This window comes from Homarus americanus, unplaced genomic scaffold, assembly GCF_018991925.1.
Source record: "Homarus americanus isolate GMGI-L3 unplaced genomic scaffold, GMGI_Hamer_2.0 scaffold48406, whole genome shotgun sequence".
NCBI classification, from domain to species: domain Eukaryota; kingdom Metazoa; phylum Arthropoda; class Malacostraca; order Decapoda; family Nephropidae; genus Homarus; species Homarus americanus.
The window spans coordinates 4072061-4096383 of record NW_024753828.1 but is presented as its reverse complement, the minus strand read 5'-3'; the positions used below and the strand labels follow the sequence as shown (position 1 = coordinate 4096383).

General features: G+C 35.1%; 1 protein-coding gene across 3 annotated transcripts in view; it reads right to left on the bottom strand.

Moving 5' to 3' along the window:
* Positions 1–6919: 6919 nt before the first annotated feature.
* The window catches only part of LOC121855458 (cytosolic purine 5'-nucleotidase-like), a 73249-nt gene continuing 55845 nt past the window's right edge, over positions 6920–24323 (bottom strand). For all 3 annotated transcript variants that reach the window (XM_042350397.1, XM_042350396.1, XM_042350394.1), the window contains 4 exons: positions 22097–22244; positions 21583–21672; positions 20938–21072; positions 6920–19261 (listed from right to left, as the gene is read on the bottom strand). In XM_042350397.1, the coding sequence (XP_042206331.1) occupies positions 19148–19261; positions 20938–21072; positions 21583–21672; positions 22097–22244 (487 nt within the window). In that variant the 3' untranslated portion in view covers positions 6920–19147. The remainder of the gene's footprint in view (positions 19262–20937; positions 21073–21582; positions 21673–22096; positions 22245–24323) is intronic.

The following is a 24323-nucleotide window of genomic DNA, read 5'->3' as shown; positions in this document are numbered from 1 at the left end:
AAAGTCAGAAATGTTACAATATTAGCAAACATCTGGATTTAAAAGTACTCTTATGATTTACATGATCCAAAAGAGTAAAGATGTACATTATGAACTGTTAGTTTACAATACAGTACCTGCATATCATGCATTTATATGTAATTTAGTACCTAATGATGGAAAAGAGGCTAAGATCTCATAATTGGAGGATGCAGAAAGAAGGAGGGAAACTGAAGTGCAGAGAGAAATAAACACAGCAGTAAGCATTTTGAAATTCAAGAAACCTCTTGGAGTGCATGTCAACAGGGCAGAAATAATTAAATGAAGGAGAGAAAATAATAACTACAGTCTGTACTGTATCTTAAAGAGTGTCAGATGGGGTGAAAGGTAACAAGAAAAAGTATAAATTTTATAGAAGTCATTCTGCTGAATAAACCTGGAAGTTGTATACAGATACAGTACTGAGATGTGAAAGATTAAGAAAAATAATAGATTGCATGATAAAGGGTGGAATACAGAGGATTTAGAAAAGTGAAGGATGTATGGTATAGACTACAGTATATTTACAATAAAAATGATCACAAAAGAGCAACATAAGAAATAGGAAAGGGTAAATCAGAAGGTGCAGTGGAAAGTGATGAAAATTTGTGAAATAAGAGGAAAGCTACTGGTACACCAAAAGCCTTCTAAAACCATTGTAAGGCATATGTTTGGGTAAATGGAGGACTAATTGAAAGTTTAGCATTAATTCACTTAACGTTAATTTGGTTTAGCGATAATTTTTTTTTTACACCCATTCTCACTTAACGTTACATCAAAATTTGGTTTAATTGATAGCTTGACTCCCTTAGAAGGGGAAAAATCTGGGGATGAAGTGGCCTGTTAGATGGCATGTTGCCATTGTTACATGTAATGAAACTAAAAAAAATTGTGGAAAAATCATTACAATACTCTAATGTGGCTTAGAAATAAAGAAAATATAATACTGTACAGTAAAACTAGAAGATAAAAAATGAGGAGCATGTGTGTGTGTAATATATGTGAAGTAAAATTATTTGTAGAGGCAATGGACTGTAAGTGCATCGCGAATGCAGCCGTGCTCCCCGCCTCCTTCCCCCAATGTAATGTCATGGCATAAACACAGTGCAGCAGCAGCCACACAACTCTGAGCTGAACTACATAGCATCATCCAGAGGATGGTTTGAGTGTGGAAGGAGCTATTTTTTTTACATAAAATATGTGCAATTGTATTTTATGATATGCTATGAATAAATTTTATTGTTTACCATTGAAATTTTTTGCATTTTTGATGTATGCGTTTTGAAATGTGTACAAATTAGGCTTGCCTTTTGCTCACTAAATCATTTAACTCTGAACTATGTCAGTAGGTAGTAGGCAGCTATCAAGCAGGGAGGTACTACCGCCTGGGAAGATATTGGAAGCATAATGTGTTGTCTAATGGTAGACCCTGCTGCCATATGGCATCACGAAAATTGTGACCAAGTCCCAGCTTGCTGATTTGACTTTCTGCCTCATTTACACACAATTGCAGGGTCTCAATTGTTTCTCTTACTATTGACAACACAACATACATATATTGTTTCTCACTTTTGATCTTTTTTTTTCATTTTTGTAATTCTTTATTATTATTATTATTATTATTATTATTATTATTATTATTATTATTACAGGTAGTCCCCGACTTATGACTGCTTGGACTTGCGTCCATCGGTACTTACGACCTGCTCTGACCATATGACCGTTGGGATATACGACCGCGGCAGTCGTGACCAAAAATATTTTCAAATGACGCGCGCATTTTCTATACCGAAACGTTTCTGTCCCGGGCGAGAGCGTGGCGGGCTTAGGTCGCCGAGTGGGTACACTCACTCAGTGGAGCGCTTAGTTGGTGTTTGGCTATCGTATCCTATACTGATCGCGCTGTGAACTTTTGTTATTATCGTATTTAATTGACTTTATAATGACTGGAAAGCGTAAAAGTGAGAGTGCTGGTGGTGCTCCAAAGAAAAGGAGACAGGCAATTACTTTTGAGATGAAAATGAAGATGATAACTCGGCATGAGAATGGAAAAACTGTAGCAACAATCTCACGTGACCTAGGTTTCTCACACTCTACCATATCCACTATTCTGAAGGACAAGGAACGTATTTGTGATGTAGTGAAAGGAACAACACCTATAAAGGGAACTATAATATCAAAGAAAAGACAAGGTCCTATTCACGATATGGAAAAATTATTGGTGATATGGATAGAAGACCAGATACAGAAGCGTGTACCCTTAAGCCTTCTAACCATACAGGCTAAAGCAAGAAGCCTGTTCCAAAGCCTGAAGGAGCAGGCAGGAGATGAATGTGATCAAACCTTTACAGGAAGTCATGGGTGGTTTGATAGATTTAAAAAATGCTACAGTCTACACAATGTTAAGGTGAGTGGAGAGGCAGCTAGTGCCGATGTTGGTGCTGCCGAAGCTTTTAAGGAGGAGTTAGATGAAGTGATTGTGGAAGGGAATTATTTGCCTGAGCAAATATTCAATGTGGATGAGACTGGATTATTGTGGAAGCGCATGCCTGAGCGGACATACATCCACAAAGAGGCGAAAACAATGCCAGGATTCAAGGCATTCAAGGACAGAATTACACTTCTGTTGGGGGGGAATGTTGCTGGTTTCAAGCTAAAGCCCTTCATGATCTATCATTCAGAGAACCCCAGGGCTTTTAAACATGTCAGCAAGCACACACTGCCAGTGTTTTATCGCAGTAATAAGAAAGCCTGGATGACCTTAACACTGTTTGAGGATTGGTTCATGACTTGTTGCATTCAACGAGCCAAGGAGTATTGTCTGCAACAACGGATTCCATTCAAGATTTTGCTGATTTTGGATAATGCTCCGGGACACCCACCACACCTGGACGACATGCACCCTGATGTTAAGGTAGTGTACATTCCACCTAACACTACCTCTTATCATCCAACCCATGGATCAAGGTGCTATTGCTGCCTTTAAAGCGTATTATTTATGCACGACCTTCACTCAGGCTGTTGCTGCTACTGAAGGTGAGAAAACGCTCAGAGAGTTTTGGAAGGAGTACAACGTTTTGTCATGTATAAAGAACATTAGTACAGCATGGGATCAGGTTACAAAACATTGCATGAATGGAATATGGAAGAAAATCCTGAAAAGATATGTGAACAGTTTCAAAGGATTTAAAGAAAATGAAGTTATTTCGGATATTAGTAACAAGATAGTGGAGTTAGGTAAACAGCTGGAGTTAGAAATTGATAATGAAGATGTTGAACAGTTGGTTGAAAGTGTAGCAGAAGAGCTCAGTAACGAGGATCTTATTGAACTAGATGCACAGAAAATTGCAGAGCAAGAAGAAAGACAAAATGTAGAAAAAGAACCTGCACCTCCCAAAAAGTTTTTAGTGAAACAAATGGCAGAGGCATTTGCTACAATTAATAAAGGAATGCAAATGTTTGATGGCATGGATCAAAATTATGAGCATTATGCCAAAGTTGACAGAATGGTCCAAGATGCACTTGCTTGATACAGAGAAATTTATAATGAAAAGAAAAAACAAACTGTGCAATCTAAATTGGACATCTATTTTAAGAAGTCCCCCATTGCTGTCTCCTCATGCCCCACCAGTACTGCCTCTTCACTCCCTCAAGATGATCCAATACCTTCAACCAGCAAGTTTCCACAGTACATAAACCTGTCTGAAGAAAGCGACATTGATGACCCACCCAGCTGTCTCCTCCTCTGCTTCATCCAGTTAATATAGTCTCCATGTATCCTGTAAATAGAAAATTATGGGGGCCTCGTGTGCATTCAGCTGACTACATTAAAGGTAAGTGCTCAGTTACACTATCCATTCCTCATTATTTATTACTTTGACTGTACTGTATTTCATTGTAGATTTTTTTTTTATCTATGTCGGACTTACAACGAATCGGACTTACGACCTGGATTTGGGTCCCTAACCCCGTCGTAAGTCGGGGAGCACCTGTATTACAGTGTTAGTATTATCATTATTATTTAATTTTTAATTTTGTAATTTTTATTATAAATTTTATTTGCTATGAATAATAATAATTATTATCATCATCACATTTTCGCCCCGATGTGGGTCAGTGACCTATGCCCGGGTGGGCTAATCCCCGTAAAAAATAAATACAATAAAAATAAATGGTTTAATTTCGAAACAATTTATAATAAACTTTCTTATTATTATTACGGAGTACATTACTGTACCCAGTGTTCACTGCCTTGCCATTTGAACTTGTTGTTTGCCCTCCATGCTTTGCTGTTATCTCTCATTTAGCAATAATTTCACTTAAGTTTTTCAGGAACCCAACCCCACTGTAAAATGAGGAATACCTGTACAGGTATCCCTCATTTGCCAAAAGGGTTATGTTCCTATGAAAACCAATTGGATAGTGAATTTTCAGATAGAAATATGGTTCCTTTCCTTCCCTCGAATACAAGAAAACTCCAATATTATACCTAAAAAAAATATTTAGAAATTAGTTCATGAACAACAGAAAACCTACCTAACTTCAAGAAAATGAATTTAAAAATGCCGCAATTTCACTGTGTTTTGCAGTAGACATTGTCGTATTTTGGGAAATTATGTTAAAATGGGGTTATTTATAAATTAAACCTAACCCAACCTAAGTCGATAAGAAACACAGGCGGCTGAAGTATTGTTAGCAGACGGTACCAACCTACCTAACTTCCTAGCTGGGGGGGAGGGCTCCACTCTAGACCCCCTGGCATATTAAACAGAAAAACTTGTAATTTAAATTTTTTTTGTGGATGTGAGACTGCTTGGATGGAGCTGTTCAGTTGTTGCACTGAAAGAAATAAAGAACGGATAACAACATCGTGTCGATTGGGCTGCCATACCGTTTCACTGCCAATAAAAATGAAGTATTGCGAGCCTAGGGGTCTAATTACCTACCAAACGAAGCATTTGCCCAAGAAATGAATATTATATCCAAATTCAGCGATGAAAATGTTTAAAAAAAAAAATTCATCAAAACAAATTACACCGTAACGGGTATGGCATCAATATTGCCCCTCTCCACCAATACAGTACAGTACAGGTACTCCTCAACTTATGACCTACAGGTAGTTCTGCTATAACGCGATAGTAGTGTTCTTGTAAAACATCGTGTTATAGAAATTCGTGTAATAGAAATAACAGGGCTTATGGAGAAAATAGGGTTAGGTGCAGATTACTCCAAATAGAAAAAAAATTCGTAGTTAGCCTAACACAAAGGATAGCAGTCTAAATAAATGTTACATTCATATCTAATAATGAAATCATACAATAAATGTTACACTTTACCTTGAAAAAATATGAATATAACTTGATGGGGGAGAAGGTTGAGGAGTCATGAAACATCAAGCTTTTCTTCAAGTGTTATAGCCTTTCTTTTACGATCACCAGAGTGCTTCCCAGAGATATTCTTCTTTTCCATAGTCACAAGATTGGAGAAACAGTAATCACAAGTCACTGAGGACACTTCAAAACTTCACACAGTGTGGAGTAAACAGAGCGCGCGGGTCTAAAACGTTATGTATTTTGTTTTTCTCTTATTTAAAATTTTACATTTTACATATACTGTACAGGTATACTGTATACATAAATATTACATAAATTATTTCTGCAATTCTTCACAAGCAAAACACATAAATCAATTGAACATGTGATGTCGAACGTGAACTGTAAACACTGCATAACCCCGCGCCAAGCCACAATGTACAGTACACTTTAAACGCTACTTATTTTGTTTTTCTCTTTTATTTAAATTTTTACAATATATATATATATATATATATATATATATATATATATATATATATATATATATATATATATATATATATAAGTAAATTGTAATTTCCATATTATTCATATTACGGTAGAGCGCCACAAAACATGAGAGCCGTTTGAGTCCCCCAGTAGAGGTGTCGTTCTCTATCCACTCCAGGATGTCCGTTTTCTTTTTGTGTACTCGCTCAGGGACTCAAGTATTTCTGTATATGACACAGGATGATAAGGGAATTTGAATTTATTTGTTTATTTATTTATATATAATATCCTGTAATATATTAAATATACTGCAAGTACAATACAGTACTCTTTTTAAAAGGCTTGACATGTTCTTGGTAGCATGACCTGGGTAACTTTCAGTTTATGAGCTCATACAGCCAACCAACTCACGGGAGGAGTGCTGTATCTACAGTACAGTTGTACCCCGCTTTAGCGGTCAATTGAACCCACAGGGTACCGCGTTAAGTGAACAACAGAACATATGGGATTAATTCCAATAGAGACTGGCCCGAACCCCAAACTCCACTTTTTGACGACACACAACTATGTTGTAGTAAAAATTTTATCTGAACTTTATGATGGTATGAACAAACAAGTAATATAGAAGAGGTTAGGTTAGGAAAAATAAAGGTTAAGTTAGGAAAAATAAAGGTTAAGTTAGGAAAAATAAAGGTTAGGTTAGGAAAACTAAAAGTTAGGTGTAACACTTACGTTAGTAGAAGAGATGGGTCGGCACACGGGGATGGAGGCGGAGGGGAGGGAGGGAGAGGCGAGGGAGGAGGGAGAGGCGAGGCAGGCGGGAGCGGCGAATCTAAAAATAGCGTCTCGAGCCGGACACTCTGCGCGTATATGGGTAGATGAACCGTGTTAAGTGAAAGTTCGGTTCTGGCGAGGCACCGCGTATATGAGAAATCGCGTTAAGTGAAACCGCGTAAAGCGGGGTACAACTGTACTTGGCTGCCAAACCCTCCTCTGGATAGCGTAACCTGACATTGAACGGTATGCTCTCTCACAAGAACACAATGAGGGTGTTTAATGGCTGTGTTCCCAACCATAGGCACTAAAAGAAAAAAGTGTAGAACAAAGTGAAATTTAATGCCTAGTACATAGCTATTACATGAAGTACAAAGATTATCATAGTTTAATAAGGTTAATATCCTAGTCACTGTTTCCTACAATGCAGTAACTCAAATGATTTACCTTGTACAAAATTCTGATGTATAATGATTGACTTGCAAATTTTTTTATAATACTTTATACATCAATAGAAAGCAGGGGATTGAATCCTGACTATTAATTATATTGATATCTTTACAGTCATATAATATATGGTAATACTAGACATTGCTATTGATCATCAGTGCCACAGCCTAAATGTTAGTTATTGCAAATTTAAGTACTGTACTGTGAATCATTCTTTCTAATGTACAGTACCTTAAAATATTAAAACTTGAGTCTTATCAATAATATATCGGAGAAGAAATATGGACTGAACTTGTCAAGTCCCAATTTATAAACACAAGTAAAAAAAAAACTGTCAACTGCTTTGCTAGATGGTGCCTTAAGGTCAACAATCTAGATCGAGAGAGGTGTTGACGTTCTTGAGTAAACCACATCAATGACAACACCCCATGTTTAAATCGGCTACCCCTGTACACAGTACTGTATATACTGTAAGCATAAGACCAGGTTGAGGGGAAAAATTATTGCGAATCCTTTCTATATTCTGAATGTCTTAAAATATATAACAAATTGAATGGTGGACCTAGGTATAGCTTATGAGTTTGGGTTGTTTTGTTCCTCCATGCCATGTTATGGGACTTCACAAGTTCAGTTCATTCTTTATGGTTGTACTGGATTTCAGAAAGAGTCCATGGCAACAGAATAGAGGTGTGGAGTCTGTTCTATGTGACTACAGGTAGTACCGTACCATTACAAATTCCATTGTGCCATACATTACAAGTTCAAATTGTTTAATTAATTTTTGAAAAACACGAATTAAGCTGAAATTCGAATTAACAAGGGTACAAAGTATTTGTGAAGACCAAAGAAAAATAATTTAGGCATTACTTCAATTACAGTTTATAGCATATGAAATTCATGGTATATTACTTTCTATCATTCACCGAAGTTGGGACCAGAGGGGTGATTTTTGGAAAACACTGAGTCAGGGTAAGCAAGACTACACAAATATTAACCAATTTAACTTTATGTGTATGCATACTATATACTACTGTACTTGTATAAAACTTACCCTGCTTTAAAAATAAAAATAAATTATAATAAATACCTATACAAACCACAATTATATAAACTACATACTATATATGATAATAGCAAAATTATCCTGTAAATGTATTAAAAATACTGTATACTATAATAAATCTGAACTATAATACAAGCTGTATGAAAATGTGGGGTTCTATTTAGGTCCCTGACAACATGATTTTGAGCTGAGGCATGGTACTAAAACTCAGTGGAATGCCTGGATGTTTTGTTGTGGGATACTCTGAAATCAAGAATCCAAGTACACAAACTAGCATGCTGGCACACTAACCACTCCACCACCTAGTACTATACTGTATATAAATTAAGTTATGTTGGTTCACTAGGCATCATCTGAAAATAGCAGATCCACATTCCACCATGACTGTATCTCACTGCTGAGTGGGTGTTTGTTTTATTTATGTCACACACAGTATAGAATATACTGTATTACATGCTGTATTTGGTTGGCAATACCATATAACGACTTTCCACAGAAGACAGTAGGATACTGATTAGTCGAAAGTGTACTATTAACATAATTTTAACCTTACCAAGAACATCTAATAGTTGAAACAATTGTATATACTGTACATTATGTAGAATGAACAGTGAATTATAAAACATTATCGGTACATTTTTTTTATAGATAAGGTATTTATGTAACCTCATTCATGAAAAGCCCAAATGATAATGAAATGTTGCCAAAGCCTATAATATTGCTTGAAGTCTGGTATGAAAGAGGGTCTCATAAACCTGATTGCCCATTTGGGGCAATGCAGATACAGTTTTCTGTAAATTAGGCCCATTTTTTATTTTTTGGTACACAACAAAACAGTGGCTGTCACTGCATTTGACTGCCTTCAGCTCCCTAGATGCAAAGTTAGATGTCCATTCACTGCTGGGTGAACTAGGAATGCCCCAGTCTCACACAATTAACCAACAGGAGAAGAGGAAAGCTCTGGATCTACTTGGCCTATGTAAGTTTAATAAGTATTTGGGGGAGGGGGGATTATTGTTATATCCTGCATTTCCAAAACTGATGCACTCATACAACACGCAAAGTACAATTTCTTCAAATATTATTAGCTAAATAAAAAGGTGTTTCTCTGAGGAAATGAGAAAACACACATTGTATGTGACTGGAAGCTTCTATAACCAAAATGATGTTGATTAAGGAGCTCCAATTAAAGGTTTGCTCCATTTGACTACCTATCACCAACTACAAACTATGATACCGTCCTTATCAGCTAACTACAGTACAAGCAAATCTAAATAGCTTCACTAATATGTGGATGCCATGTATTGCTGGTTTGAAATCATACTTAAATACCCTAGTATATGCTATGGCTGTTACTTCAAAAGAAGTAATGACAGTTTATACCAGCCTTCATGAGCTGCACAGCTAAATTACTGAAAGTTGGCTGTAAAGTTAAGGCTAATCATTGTCTACTGTAAAGTTAAGGCTAATCATTGTCTATTGTAAAGTGAGGGTTACTCCTTGTCTATCACAGCATACCTGGGGAAGGAAGAAGGCATCCATCAGAACAATCATCCAGTACTATCCTGAAGTCTGCGTATTTGATATATACGGTAGATCTCAAACAAGATCTTAATTACTGTATTTACTGATCAGCAGAACAGTGGTCCTAGCTAGGAGTCTCAATATCCTAATCCTCATCAGGTTTTAAAATTTTGATAGTTATTCCCAGTTCACATCTCATTGAAAAACATGGGAAAACTCCAATTTATCCGGTACAGTATCTTATTACAATACTGTATCGAGAGACTTACCAAAACCTGGCATGTTTGATACTAGGGAGTTTTGTCAACAACTTGTAAATGGTAAGGTGGGTAATTTTATTTCCTGCTGCCTTCTTTAAATGTGATAGCCATTAACTATGATAGTGTGGGTTTGAAACATAGAAAGGATTCATAAAAGTTTTTCCTTGGTCCAGTTTTATGCCTACACTTGTGCAGCTGAATTAAAAATATTGATTGAAAACCTTGTGGGCCAGGTCTGAAATCCAATGCTAAGCCATAAAGTAACGGTCCACATTTGTAAGCCATAGTTTTGCCATAAAGTTTAGAAGTTAAACATTTACAGTATTGATGCAAATTTCACGTGAAACATTCTGACACCACAGATGATGGATATTGCAAAAGGTCATTTCTCACTTGCTAGCAACATTTCCTGTTTTATCCATAGTAAGTATTGTTATAATACTGTATGCACATTCAGAAGAAAATAGATTAATCTTGCGAACAATGTATGGCGTGGTTCATGTTGGTGGTTACGTTGCAGCATAGGTATATTGATCATTTAGGAAATCATCGGACCCAATGTGCATAAATACTTTTTTGATCGTGTACACATTATTAAAATACGTGACCAGAAAATAGAATAATTAAAATGTATCCAACAGAATTTTATAAAAGTATGAAACTTCATTTTATAATAAAATTTGTTAGGAAAATAATATATGTACGTATACGAAAAAAAATCATAATGCAGTGTTTTGATTGATTACCCATCATTTTCTTGAACCATAAACTGCTACATTATATTAATACGGTTATCTTTAAATAATCTGCAATACACTCCCAATTATCAACCATTTTTTATTGCAGACAGCACTAAACACTTATTCTTAGGTTCAGAGTGAACTTTAATGGATGGTAAAGTAGAATGCTGTACTTGCAAGAAAACATGGCAGTAAATAATGCACTTGGCTAAATTGATCAGGAAGCATGTGGACAATCACTCAATAAGGAATACAGTGACAGGAGATGTGAGAAATAGCAGGACCTCAGGGCAGCAATGGTGCTACAAGAGGCAGCTTTCAGGAGTAAATAATGTGAATGTAGCAGCTTTAGAAATGATGGATGTGACTACAATGTATTTTATAAATAACATGTAAAATTGGCAGCTAGTTGCCTGCCCCAATTATCTCAAATCAGAAAAATCCCAGTTCTCTGAGGTTTTTGGATATGCAGTGACTAGATAAGTGGGAGTGTACTGAACAGTGTTTACTAAAAATTTTATAAATCCATAAATCTATTAAGTATATCATGCACAGCCTATTTGTTCACAAACTCTATCATAAAGGTCTACATAACTGAACACAATATATAATACTAAACTTCTCATGCATGATTAATTAATGAAAGCATCATCATGCACAATAGGTAAAGTGTTCAAATAATATCAACATCCTTGTCCTCATCATTAATATCTATCACAAAACCTAAATAATATTTTTCTTACTAAAATTAATATTATTTTCAGACACTTAACATTATTAGAAACATGTCTCATATCTTTCAACTATGATACTCTAAAAATAAAGTACAAAACGTTATTCTATAGCTTGGAGGAGGTAGGAAGTGAGAACATTGCCAGTAAACTCCACCTCCCAGCCCTTCAGAGAGGATATTTTAATAAAATACCAGATTACATTACCCTGACGCACAACCCAGGATAATGAAAAAGTTGCAATAAGCAGTACTTCTTGCCCACTTGGTATCAGATCATTAAATTCCATGAACTAGTGGTTGGCTTGAAGTCCAGCAATGATTCAGAGTTACCAAGTCAAACAACTTCAATGTAATTCACTAACTCACTTGGTGCGAATCACTTCAGCCCTAACACAGATCTTACTTCTTTCTAAATCAGGGGTTGTTGATTTATGAACTCACTGAGGAAGGTGGGAGGGTTCCCTTCCCTTGATCAACAGATTTTGTACCACAATCCTTCATTTGTGATTTATCGGTACAGTACAATAATTGCAAGTGAGACCTTAAACCAAGTAGAAATGGGATGGAAGAGATCATTTGTCAAGACCAAGTGAAAAATCCTAAAGGAAGTAACCTTTCTAAACAAAAATTAAAACTCACCTTGTCTACTTCCTATTACCACACAATACAGTACGGTATTATCCCTGTCCATGTTAAAATACCTGGAAATACTGTGATGACTTTAGTAGAGGAGTTTGTGCTTCTAACCATAACGGATCTGACTGAAATACAGTACAGTACTGTACTGTGCTGTGAACAGAGGCCATAAAAGAGATGGAACCTCTGAGACCATCTTTTCCTGGTTTGCTAAATACCTGAATGAATTTAATTGACTAAACAGTGTATGAGAAATATCTCTCCAATTTGCATTAATTCATACACCAGTGATGAGGGATTGTTTGAAGAGGTTTTGTAAAATATTGATACTGTGTTATATATGAACCCTCTTGCTGGCTGATAACACAGGTTGAATGGCTTGTATCAGGTACAGCCACAAACCCTCCCATTACACAACATCCCGAGACATCTGGCTTTATTGAAACATGATAACTGCCTCATTTGCAGAAGGAAGTAAAGTGCTTATTCCTTTACAATTCTCAAATTAATTGGGAGGTTGAGTAAAGTGTGCATATACAGTACAGGTAATACTAAGATCATAACTCTGGGATATATATAAGTTAGCCTCACTTGCCAACAGACAGCAGGGGTTCACTACAGTTACAAAATGGAATGAACAACATGCAATGTGAGCTTCAATTCAACAAACATCATCAATGAATACCATTTAAGTGAACCCATTACTGATACTCTCCGGTATCTGTGAACGTAACTGAAGCACAATTTCAGATCAATCACACCAATGATAAAACAATGTCCATTCTCATCACTTATCCTGCCATAATAGAAGGTGCTGTTTGTAGTTAGACTGACAAGGTAGAGTTGGTGGTGTTTATCAGGAGGATATCGTAACAGGTAACTGAATTGATGGAGGTATGAAGTTTGTTATGTCTGCAGTGGGTTCAAAGTGAGAGCGAAACTGCATTAGTTGACTCAATCAAATACGTGACCCTGAATCCTAACTTGGCTTTGAGCCTGATAGAACCCAAAGTTCAGGTACCAGGTGGTTGTGAAGTGCTGTGTGTAGCAACCTTTTCCATATTCAGACCAGTCCATCTGGGTAATGTAGCCACCCACTTAGCTAAACGCCCATTACAAAAGGAATATTCAGACTAAGTCAAGAGGTTGTTCTCACAGTCACTTGCAACTACTCACATGTCATAAAACATTATTTATATTTACAATGACAAGTGTTTTTTCAATTTCTTTAAAAAAAAGAATTAACTAATCAGAAGGTTACACTATCATCACACAACTAGTGCCAGTGAAACATACATCTAAAATCTTATTAAAACCAATCCAGAACATTTAACATATAAAAACAATTCTCACAAACCATTCAAGGGGCAAATAATCTTGTTCATGCACCTTTTATTGTTACTCAATTGTTGAAAAGGTCCAGCTTGTAAGTTAATTGCTTAAAAGTCTCACCAAAATGTTAAAGGTAAAACAAAGTAACAATACTTGACCATTATATCTATTGGAGAGGAAAATTTGATTATTTATAAACAGGATCCAAAAATGCAAGCAACTTGTTATATTTGTTTAGGTGTTTGGTAGGTAATTTTACTATTGAGTGCAATAACTTAGTTAGAGGTTCATCAAAGATATAAATCATAAACTTTATCTACATCACTTATGTACTTAAACCATACATCATGCACAAATTCTATTCAAGTTTTAAATTTTTCTAATAGCAGATTCAAGCAGAATACAAACACTCACCCCTCTTCTCATAAACCATGTTATCAAAAGTTACCATGCTATAGTTTATCTCTAAATTTTATAAAAAATTGCACAGGGAGTATATCACAAATCCAGTACACATAATACGATAAACAGAGCACCGTGAGCTAATACAAATGCTCATCTGTTTAAGGCTACTCGGCTAAAAGCAAAAACTAGACCAAAAATGGTGATGTCAACATTATGACATTACAGTAGCTCTTTATTTTCTTTGAAATTGAATGTAGTATCAGAAGCAGACAGAACCCAAACAGTGGAGAGAAAGAGAGAGGAGGGGGGGAGGGTTAGGATTAATTGTCTAGTAGTTGAAAAATTACCCTCCTTTTCAAATTATTGATTTTGGTTCATACTGTAATCTATCTTCATTATGTAATTAATCACTTAAATATATTTACTATATATATAAATGTACAGTATGTGTTTTTTTCCTTATAAATTCAATGATTTTAATTAAAAAAAAAATTAACACCAAATTTTCATTCAATATAAGGAGGAGCGATCCTGACATCCTATATTCCAACTGAGTCTCTAGCCAGGCAGGTCTTATTAATACAAAAGACATTTTTGGGTGCATAACAGTAGACTGCACCCCCAGCTAGCAGCAAAGGGGCTGATGTTATGATTACCCATCCCTTCCTGTCAACAAAATAGTCCTTAATAGGGAGGTTGCCTAGTTAGAGTATAGGTATGTATATACCTTGCCAGTACAGTACACACATCAAGCCTGCCATTAGGACTACCATCTTAATTCCATGGTTCATGTATGAATTGGCAATAAATATCACATGTAGGCACATATTATTCCCAAGGAACAAAATAACAAAGCGATGTTGTATCAAGATCTATTGAAAACCCAGTAGGGGTTGTATCGAGAGCGAGAGAGAGAGAGAATGTGTATATGTGTGGGGTCAGAGGTACTTGCTTACAATAATGAGGTTCACAGGCCCCATGCTAAAGTTTGGTCTATCTTGTTGACACATCAGGTTGAGTCCAAGAGGGCCAGGGAAATGTAAACAAACCTTTTGAGAAAATACAAGACAAAATAATATTCTCACCTTATGGTAAATTGACTCTGAAATCAAGATGGTGACCCTAGTGACTAGCATAATGGTTGGGTAGATGCATGTGCAGCCAATCATAAGATCATCCCCAGCTGGTAGTTGGGGACGTGGTCAACTATCCTAGATCCCCCAAACTACTTGTGCATTAATGAGACCTGCCTGGCTGAGGGTGTCAAGCTAGATAAGTTCAGCTTAGCAAAACAGTTTTACACTCTGCTTAATCTGAGTGAAACAGTTCCTATACTGTATAATGTAAATTACAAAAAGTCACATTTCAACTAAAAAAAAGTTTAAGTTAAGATTTTAAGAATATTAATGAGAAATAGGGAACACTTTACCTTAAAATATTCTCTTGCTCATGCAGGATGACTCGTGCTTAATATACGTTTACTTAAAATTCTGCCTCCTGTTATTCACTTCCTCTATTTTTTCTTATTTTTAGTCTCACTCAACTTCTCTTTTTCTTCACCTTGCAAGTCAAGATGTTCTGCATAAATCTATTTCTCGAGGTACTAAAGGCCCACTTTCATCTCTTGTATTAGATGTAAAATGTGACACATAACGGCTTATATAAAGATAAATATACATTGAAAAAAAAAATATCGTTTCATTTGGCCTTTAACAACTTCCTCTTCTTAAACTTGATATCAATAAATCTCTACCGGTAGTTAGTACAGTCTGACCTCGCATATTTGTGTCTCAGAAGTCCATTTTTCCACAAATCTGTGCATTTTTTTATGATCATTCCCCAATTACCATGTCTATCACTTGTCCCTGCTTGTTTGTGAAAAATAAAAAATCATTAGAATACTCTATTGTGACTTAGTAATAAACAAAATATAATATAAAACTATAAAATAAGAAAAGTGAAGAACCTGGGTGTGTATGTGTGGGAAGTGAACTTCTGTATTGAGGCAATGGGCTGTAACTGAATCACAAAGCGCAGGTGACTGCAGCCACATGCCTCAGAGTCAAATGGGTGACCGTCTGGCCGAAATGTGTCATATCAGCCAGATGATGGTTTGAGTGTGGAAGGAGCTATTTCTGTACATAAAATATGTGCAACTGTATTTTATGATATGCTATGAATCAATTTGATTGTTAATCATAGTATTTTTTTTTTTCAATTTTGACCTAATGCAATCAGAATTTTTTTCAAATTAGGCTAACCTTGTGCTCGCTAAATTGTTCAACTCTGAACCACATCACCTATATAGAGCAGAATGAGTGTTAAGGAACTGTCCAATAAATATGGCATTGGAGTGTAAGTTTGAAACAATAAAGATTTATGTTGTTCAATTAGATTTAGTTTTTTAGCAAATGATAAGCAAATTTTCCTATGTTCCACAAATCCACACCTTTCGGAAATTCAGTCACAGTAGGATACTAATTAGCACAAATTTGCGAGACCAACCTGTATTCTCTCAAAAACAAATTACATCCTACAAAAAATAACTTATTTGCTTTTCTTGTGAATTTCTCATTGTACTACTCTGGACACTTCAGAATTTGTGAACACAATTTTCTTTATAAATTTGTGTCAGACAGTTGAAATGTACAACAAAAATTTCTTGAGTAATTATTCAGTCAATAAAACAAACTACAGTATGTGATAAATATCTTCAGCAACAGTTTTGAGTTTCTAAATTTATATTTTGTGAGTACATTGAAAGTACATGTAATATATTTGTTATAACCTAGCAGAAGATGAGGTAAACTTGTTAATAATCAATTACCATTCTAAAAGGGTATTAGGTTACTATATTGTATAAGAAATGTGATCTAGGAGCATAAAGGCTTAATGTGTTATACTGTACTGCACTAAAATGTAAGAGAATATATATATATATATATATATATATATATATATATATATATATATATATATATATATATATATATATATATATATATATATATATATATATATATATATATATATATATATATATATAAAAGAAATTAGGGCAAAAATAATGTAAACCCCTTTTCTATACCATTGTTGTAAAAAACTGTAATGGGAAAAACACCTATTATCACCAGTCAACGTGTAGATGTGTGTCACAGTGTTTAACTTTGAAGAATTTGTACAAAGCCACATGCACAGGGAAATCAAGATGCCATCTTTACAGTTTACTCTGCAGCTACAATGTGTTCTGTAATACCCTACCAAAGTACTGTACCATACTGTGCTCATTTTAGAGGTGAGAAATTGGTTTCTAATTAAATTATAAGAAATTACTTAATACATTACTCAAACTCTTCCTAAATATAAAGGAAAATAGTAAACTTACTATTATGGCTCGTCAACTAGGACAAACAGAGACTTCAAAGGAACTGGTAATTTACATTGGATATTGTCCATTATATAACTTATATTGGTATATATTATCTAATTTTTACAGATATCTATAAATTAATAAAACAGTAATAACAAAATAAATGAAATATATAATGGAACTAAATATATAACTGGTACTAGACACAAACATTACCTTTCATTGGTATATTTTAATATTAGTGTAAAATGTAATATAAATTCACTTGTTCAATAAAATTTCTTAATAAAACAAATAGTTAAGAGCTCTGTCTAGATATCAACTATTGTTGCAATAAACAACTCTTCCCTTGGAAGAATTGAATCATAAGACATAAAACATAATTATTTAAAAAAAATACAGTAGAGTCTCAGTAATTCCGGTTACAAAATACTGCAGTTTGGGAGATTTTGCAATGATGGTGAAAAAAAATATACAGAGTTTAACAATCTAATGGTTCAATAAAATTTAATGCACAATATTTATTCCATTCTAGGCAAGCCCTTCATTCCAGTAAATTCATGAGGATATCCCAGGAGATGCAGGTGAGATCCAGGTTACTTCTTACTGGATCTGCTATGAGTCTTCAGGTTCAAAAACTCATTTATAATAAAATGGTGTTCAGCCATCATGATCCATGAATCAGAAACCAGCTATGAAAGATGGCAGACACATTCTTATCGAAGATTATGTTGTACTTTTTAAGGTTTCATATATATCATTGTGTGGGTGTGTGTATACAGCTACTGACTGATGGAGGCTGGGGAAGGGATTACTATAATTTCCATGAAAATCACAATTAGACAGTGGGTTTGGTCCCAAGCACTGTGTTATACAGTAAATCATCTATTTACATCACTCCTAAGTAGTTAATTTTGCTCAACTACTGCTGACATGTCAGGGAACAAATTCCAATTTAAATTGCCACCACTATTTTAAGCAGCCTCTACAGACAATTTCCTTTGCCATTTCTGGTGTGTTAAAATTTTATTTACTCAATACATAGCATATTTCCATGCATAATTAAGGCTTAGTTATATTTGTTTTGTTATTAATATGAAATAAGATAAAAAAATGCTTTTGGCTCAATGTCTGCCAGCTGTATTGTTACTGCCAAGCAACATTAATTCATATAATTTTAACATAATTGTTGCTCGCCTTTACTTCCTTTGATTTAAGTGTTACAATTTGATAATTTATCTTGAAAAGTTTAAATTTTTAGTTAATATATACAAAAAAGAAAACACCATAAGAATTGAATTAGTTAACATCTCTGCCAACAAGCTGTAGCCTGACTCACCTGGAACAACACATCAATTAAGAGAGCCCAAAGCACACCTCAACTCCTGTACTGTACAGCAAGGATGTCATGCAGTACTGCACATACAGTATATTCCAACTTCAATCTTCAATATTTACTGTTTTTTCTTAGCACATACCAGTAAAGGTGTGGTATTATTTATGTTTGTGCATACTTGCTACACTACTGTATCTCTTCTGGTATGGTAGTTATTTAATATTTCTTTCTGTAAATTATCACCAAAATATACCCCCAAGAAAGCATTCTCCATTTATAATACATGTACTTAGTCTCTTAGAAAATATATACTGTAACAATTTATGTGCTAATGTAGAGCTTTCTAGGAACACATCCACAACATAAGTAGAGGCCTTACTGTCCTGTACAGTACCGAGACTCTACTGTATTTCACAAATATATTTGTCTTCGTATAACTAATAAAGCTATTAAATGAAACTCTGCATACTATAATAAGATCAAATACACAAGATAAGTTGAAATAAGACCTATCTATGTGTTCTATTAATATACATGTGTAATTCATAAAGAAGATTTTAAGTTATGACAAACATGTTTTTCAACTATTCAAAATATCCCTTCTGAATACTGTACATCTGAATTAAGTAATCTGAACTCTTTAGTTATGGAAAAAAGTGTAAAGTATAAGAATAATGACACCACCTAACATGTGGAGGCAGCTTAGGAAGACTTGTCACTCTCTTCTTCAGAGTCATCTTCATCGTGGTGATGTGTTACTCGCTTTGGTGTCTCAGCCCGGACGTGTGGCACCAGAGACTCGGCTCTCTCCAGAGCCTAAATATTATGGAACAGTTATTATAAATAGATTAAAAAACTAATACTGTATTTACTTACTCAATTATAAATGGTACCAAAGCATAAAAAAAAGAGGAAGTGTTAGGCTACATGTAAATGAATACACTAAGGCATGTTGAAAATGGGGACATAATGTGGGTATCACCAGAGCCCTGCACCCTGCTTCATATCAGTTTTTGTTATTTTGCTTAAATTTTTTTTAAAGCAATCTCAAAAACTTTACTCTAAGTGACTTTTGACATACAGTATAACACCAGTTCTGATATTTTCTATTATTTGTTCAATGGGTGTAGATAGAGGCACAGCTGCAAGAACATAAAATTTGTCTAAGAAAACAGATCATGAGTGTTGTGATTACAAGTGCACAACAACAACTACTGCACTACTGCCTTGAATTATCCTTCAACTTCTTGAAAAAATCTCTGCCAACTGGCTAATTATATTTGCACTGGCTTTCCACCTTATCTTGAATGGACAGGCTATTATGCTTACTTTGGCACTACAGGTGCTCCTCTACTTACGAACGAGTTACGTTCCTGAGGCTTGTTTGTAAGTCCAACTTTATGCTTGTAGATACCAAATATATTGTAAAAAATTAAAAGATTATGGATATTTAGTACAGATATACCGCTTAATACACCCTTAAAACTTGGCTTACTCCTCTCCTCTTAGGTAATGTTTGTTCTATCTAGAATTTTCTTCAAAATAATCCAGTCTCATCCACATTAAACACCTGTTTTGGCAGGAAACCCTCTCAGTGATGATATTTGTATCTCTGAAAGTTTGTAAGTTGAACGTTTTTAAGTAGAGGAGCACCTGTACAGTATTTGTACTTCTTACTGGATGATTTGAAGCCATAATACAGGGATTAAACTCCAGTGATGTGCCCAAGAATGAACGCAAAGCCAGGAGATATTTGACTAAAGCAAACAATATGGTAGAAGTGAGACTGGAGATGATACTACAGTGCTACAAGGCGGCCAAGAACTGACCTAATCACACTGGACCACAGGAGGTGAATCAGCATTCCTAAAAATTTCTGGACCACAAAATAACAGACTAGATAGGTTCAACCACACTATACTGTACAGCTCCTCCCCGACTTATGACCTACTCGACTTACGACCATCCGCACTTATGACCTGCCTCAGTCGTACCAAAATTTTGTCAAATTATGTATTTTCGAGTCCCAACGTCAGTACACAGACAAAATTTTCGTTTGTAATTCACTTTAAAATGGCTGGCAAGCTTAAAAGTGAGAGTTTTGTGGTGCTGATTAGAAAAAGACACCCCCATTTTAGATTCTCTATGTATTATTTAAGCATTTTCGACTTACGACCTGGATTTGGGTCCCAAACCCCGTCGTAAGTCATGGAGGAGCTGTATTTACAATTTCCACACTACGCCAGTTATTGTTCAAGTTTCAAATCACATTTTTCTTTGCATGTAACTCTTCTGAAAAATTTATAGTAACTAGATAAAGTGGGGCTGATGAAACATTCCTATTATTATGGAACTTTAAATGATTCTTACAAAACTGGTAATTCAGCCCCTCTGGTGTTGCAGATATAGAGAGATTTTAGGAACAGGAAATAAATTCCATTTGTCAATGGGGTTCATTATTTCCTTCTTGTAAGTTGCAAGTGATTACTTACCCTAATCTTTGACCTCTTGGATTGTATATGATCTACATTGTCACCTTGAATACTAGATGCTCTTGAACGAGTTGAAACTGGACCATCCCCAACTTGGAATCGTTGTTCATGTGCCACTGTTGATTCATGGGGCATCTGTAATGAAACAATGAAATATAAAATGTCACAGAAATGATTGTTTTAGTAGCTACTATATTACAGAATTTCAGTATCTAGCATTATAAAACAAAAGTTATATCTGCGTGGGTAGTCTAATGCATTTATTCACAACTTTTCACATTTACCACAATTTTTTAAATGAGTTAGGACTTGAGGAATTAGGGAAGGTTCCAATTATCACATCAGTCAATGACATGATGACTCAACTTGGCTAACCAGTGAGCCGAGACATCTTGGCAGTACGGTATTTGTTTTCTGGGAACAATTGTCCACAGCATTCTTTTATCACTAAGAATACATTGTAGATTCAAAACAGGTGTACTGCCCTTAAAACCCAATACGTACTCTTATACCACATCATTAATTTCACACACCCAAACAGATTTGCATCAATACAAATATTCTTCCTTAATAAACTTCTTTTACTTACCATCTTCGATTTAAGTTAAACATTTTAAGACTAGTTACACTGTACAATAAACTAACCAGCATGGCAGGGGCACGGAACATATAACTGAAGGGATAGTATATCAGGTTTAGAAGAGTAGATGCATATACATCAGCATATCTTGACACCTGTGGAGCAAGATACCATACATATAAATTATATGATGTCTAGAACAATGTCCTACCTATATATCCACAAAGTAAAAATTTAATATATTCACCTATAATTAGCAGTACACTAAGGTGACAGAGGGAAGCAGTAAGTTGTTCTTAACCTTAAGTTTCATTTTACCTTATACTTACAGGTACACATAATTCACCTCAAGTACATCCTTATTATTTCTTCAAACTTACATGAACTCAATACAGCATACTGTTTTCTATTTTGTTTCATGGTACACTTTCTTCACAGCATTTTAATATTATAAATGATCATTTCATAATTGTATATATTATAAGCTTCATATTTGGTAAATTCTACAAACCAACAGGTATTGAAAACAATATAATACTTTCACTTATCTAATTACAAATTTCATAAAATAAAACTCACTTGTGTAGAGAAGTGAGTTTGTCTAGAGCCAGACCTGAAGACTGATCCAAGCATACCATAACTCAGATCCATTTCATGTGTAACTTCTTTGATGGCTCCTCTAACTTTAGTTAAATCTGGTCTCTCATATGTGCTCGAGTCCAAGTTTCTAGAAAAGAAATAAAAACATCCTTGTAAAATAATATTGACGGCAGGAACCAAGAGCGAATAAATTGGGAAAATATGGTTGCAGGAAGCAAGGATGCCAACAGTTGGGGGAGCTGTGGTGGCAGAGAACAAGGTTACCAACAATTGGGGCTGAAATGATGGTATGGATTGAACCAATTACAGTACCCTTAGGACAGGAGGCTAGCACTGTATCCATTGCACCCTAAACATCCGTAAAGAGTTCATGTAAAGAAGAAATCAAGCATAAGTGACAACACAAAGAATCTAACACATATCTGTTCAGGTATCACCTGATTTGCCATCTCCCTGTATACGATTTTGGGTGGCCATGAGGCCACCTGATGCACTACAGTACTAAGCTTTGTTCCATTGTGATCTCACATGGCCATCATTGTGTAGCTTAACAATTATCAGTCAGTATCGGTGTTGTTACTTTTTTTTTTTTTTTTACCTTACAGTGAGAGGACATCACTAACATTCACATTATAACTCTGTTTTGGTAACTGTGAAGTAATTTTTGCAATTTTTTTTTGTGATTGTAAAGTGCTTTGCCTCTGTTGTTGTGAACATGATGTGAGCAGTCAGCTGCATTAACATTATCATCGTTCGCTGTTTTTGTGACAAGTGCTTTCTCTCTGCTTTATGACTGTTAAGTGAGCAGTGTAACTTCGTAAATGTCTGGGAAGGCCAAAGCACCCAGCAAAACCGTGTCTCTGGAGGTGAAGCTTGATCTTGTGAAGCGACATGTGGTGAGTGTTGTTAAATTTTGTTGTAGGTATAGTACTAGTTTTTTTTTTTTCGGCGATACAAGTGGGTGCCGGACTGGCTGGGAACATATCCTATTGAACCCCATGTTATAATGATCCCCATTCAAGATATTTTGATCTGCGTTGGGTTTTTCAGGAAGGTAACACTATCATAAATAGGGGGATCCTGTACAGTCATCAACATAACATCCAAAAATCTTGAGGCCTGGAGATATCAGGATAATAAAAAAGTCTGGATAAAAGTATGGTCCCAACATACAGCAGCATACAGAAATGATCAAATTTGGATAAAATTTTACTTGAAGAAAATACCGTAGCTTAATGCCCTTACCATTTTCACAAGCAAAACACAACTTAAGCGTATCATCTTTTTGTAATATCACCTGCAGTTGACTTTCCAAGTATTAAACTTACAATGAATCTATATTCTAGACATACTAAGCTTGATCCATTATGTCTAATATTTGTTCCATTCTGAGTACTATACCTTATGCATTCTCTTCTTCCCCAGGAGCTTTTTGAAGCAATGCTCATGTTTTTGTCCAATAATGTGATGGGAATTACTGAATTTCAGAAGATATGATCCAAGTGTGAGGCTGGAGGCAAGTAAAACACTGGTTTCATTAGCACTAACTGAATTAAAACAGTAAAGACTCCATCTGATAGCTGAATCATGAACTTCCACATTCATGATGTGGATGTTTTTGTCCAAATAAGACTTCTCAAGGATAAAATGGATAACTAGACTTTCTGGGTAATAGATATCCAAACACAATATATCCTCCATATTTGCTATGTCATAATTTGGCCATTTTCAGAAATTAGTAACCTAAAAGTTTGCATAAGTCAGTATCACATAACATGAACAACTACAGTATTCTGTATTAAACCAGACTCTTTTATACCAGGTTTGTGACATTAAAATAAAAATTACCTAATAAAACAAAATTATGACCATAAAACATTAAAATAACAATAATAAAAATAACTTTAATAGTTCAAACAATGTAATAAAAAAAGTTAAATAAATTGCCCAGACAAGCATACAAAACAAAGAAAAAAACACGTAATCATGGAAAATGACCATGAAACACAGATGCTGCCGATATACTGTCCAGTAATCTCCATGTTTGCCGGAATCTTCGAAACCTGGAACTCTCCAATATCTGGGAAAATTCTGTTTAGCCTTCTGAGAAAAATTTCTCCATTCTGGGCATGGGAGTAAGGATCCAAGGATGGAATCATACACATTTCTGAGAAAACCTCTCTCTTCCAGGAATGGAAATGAATTT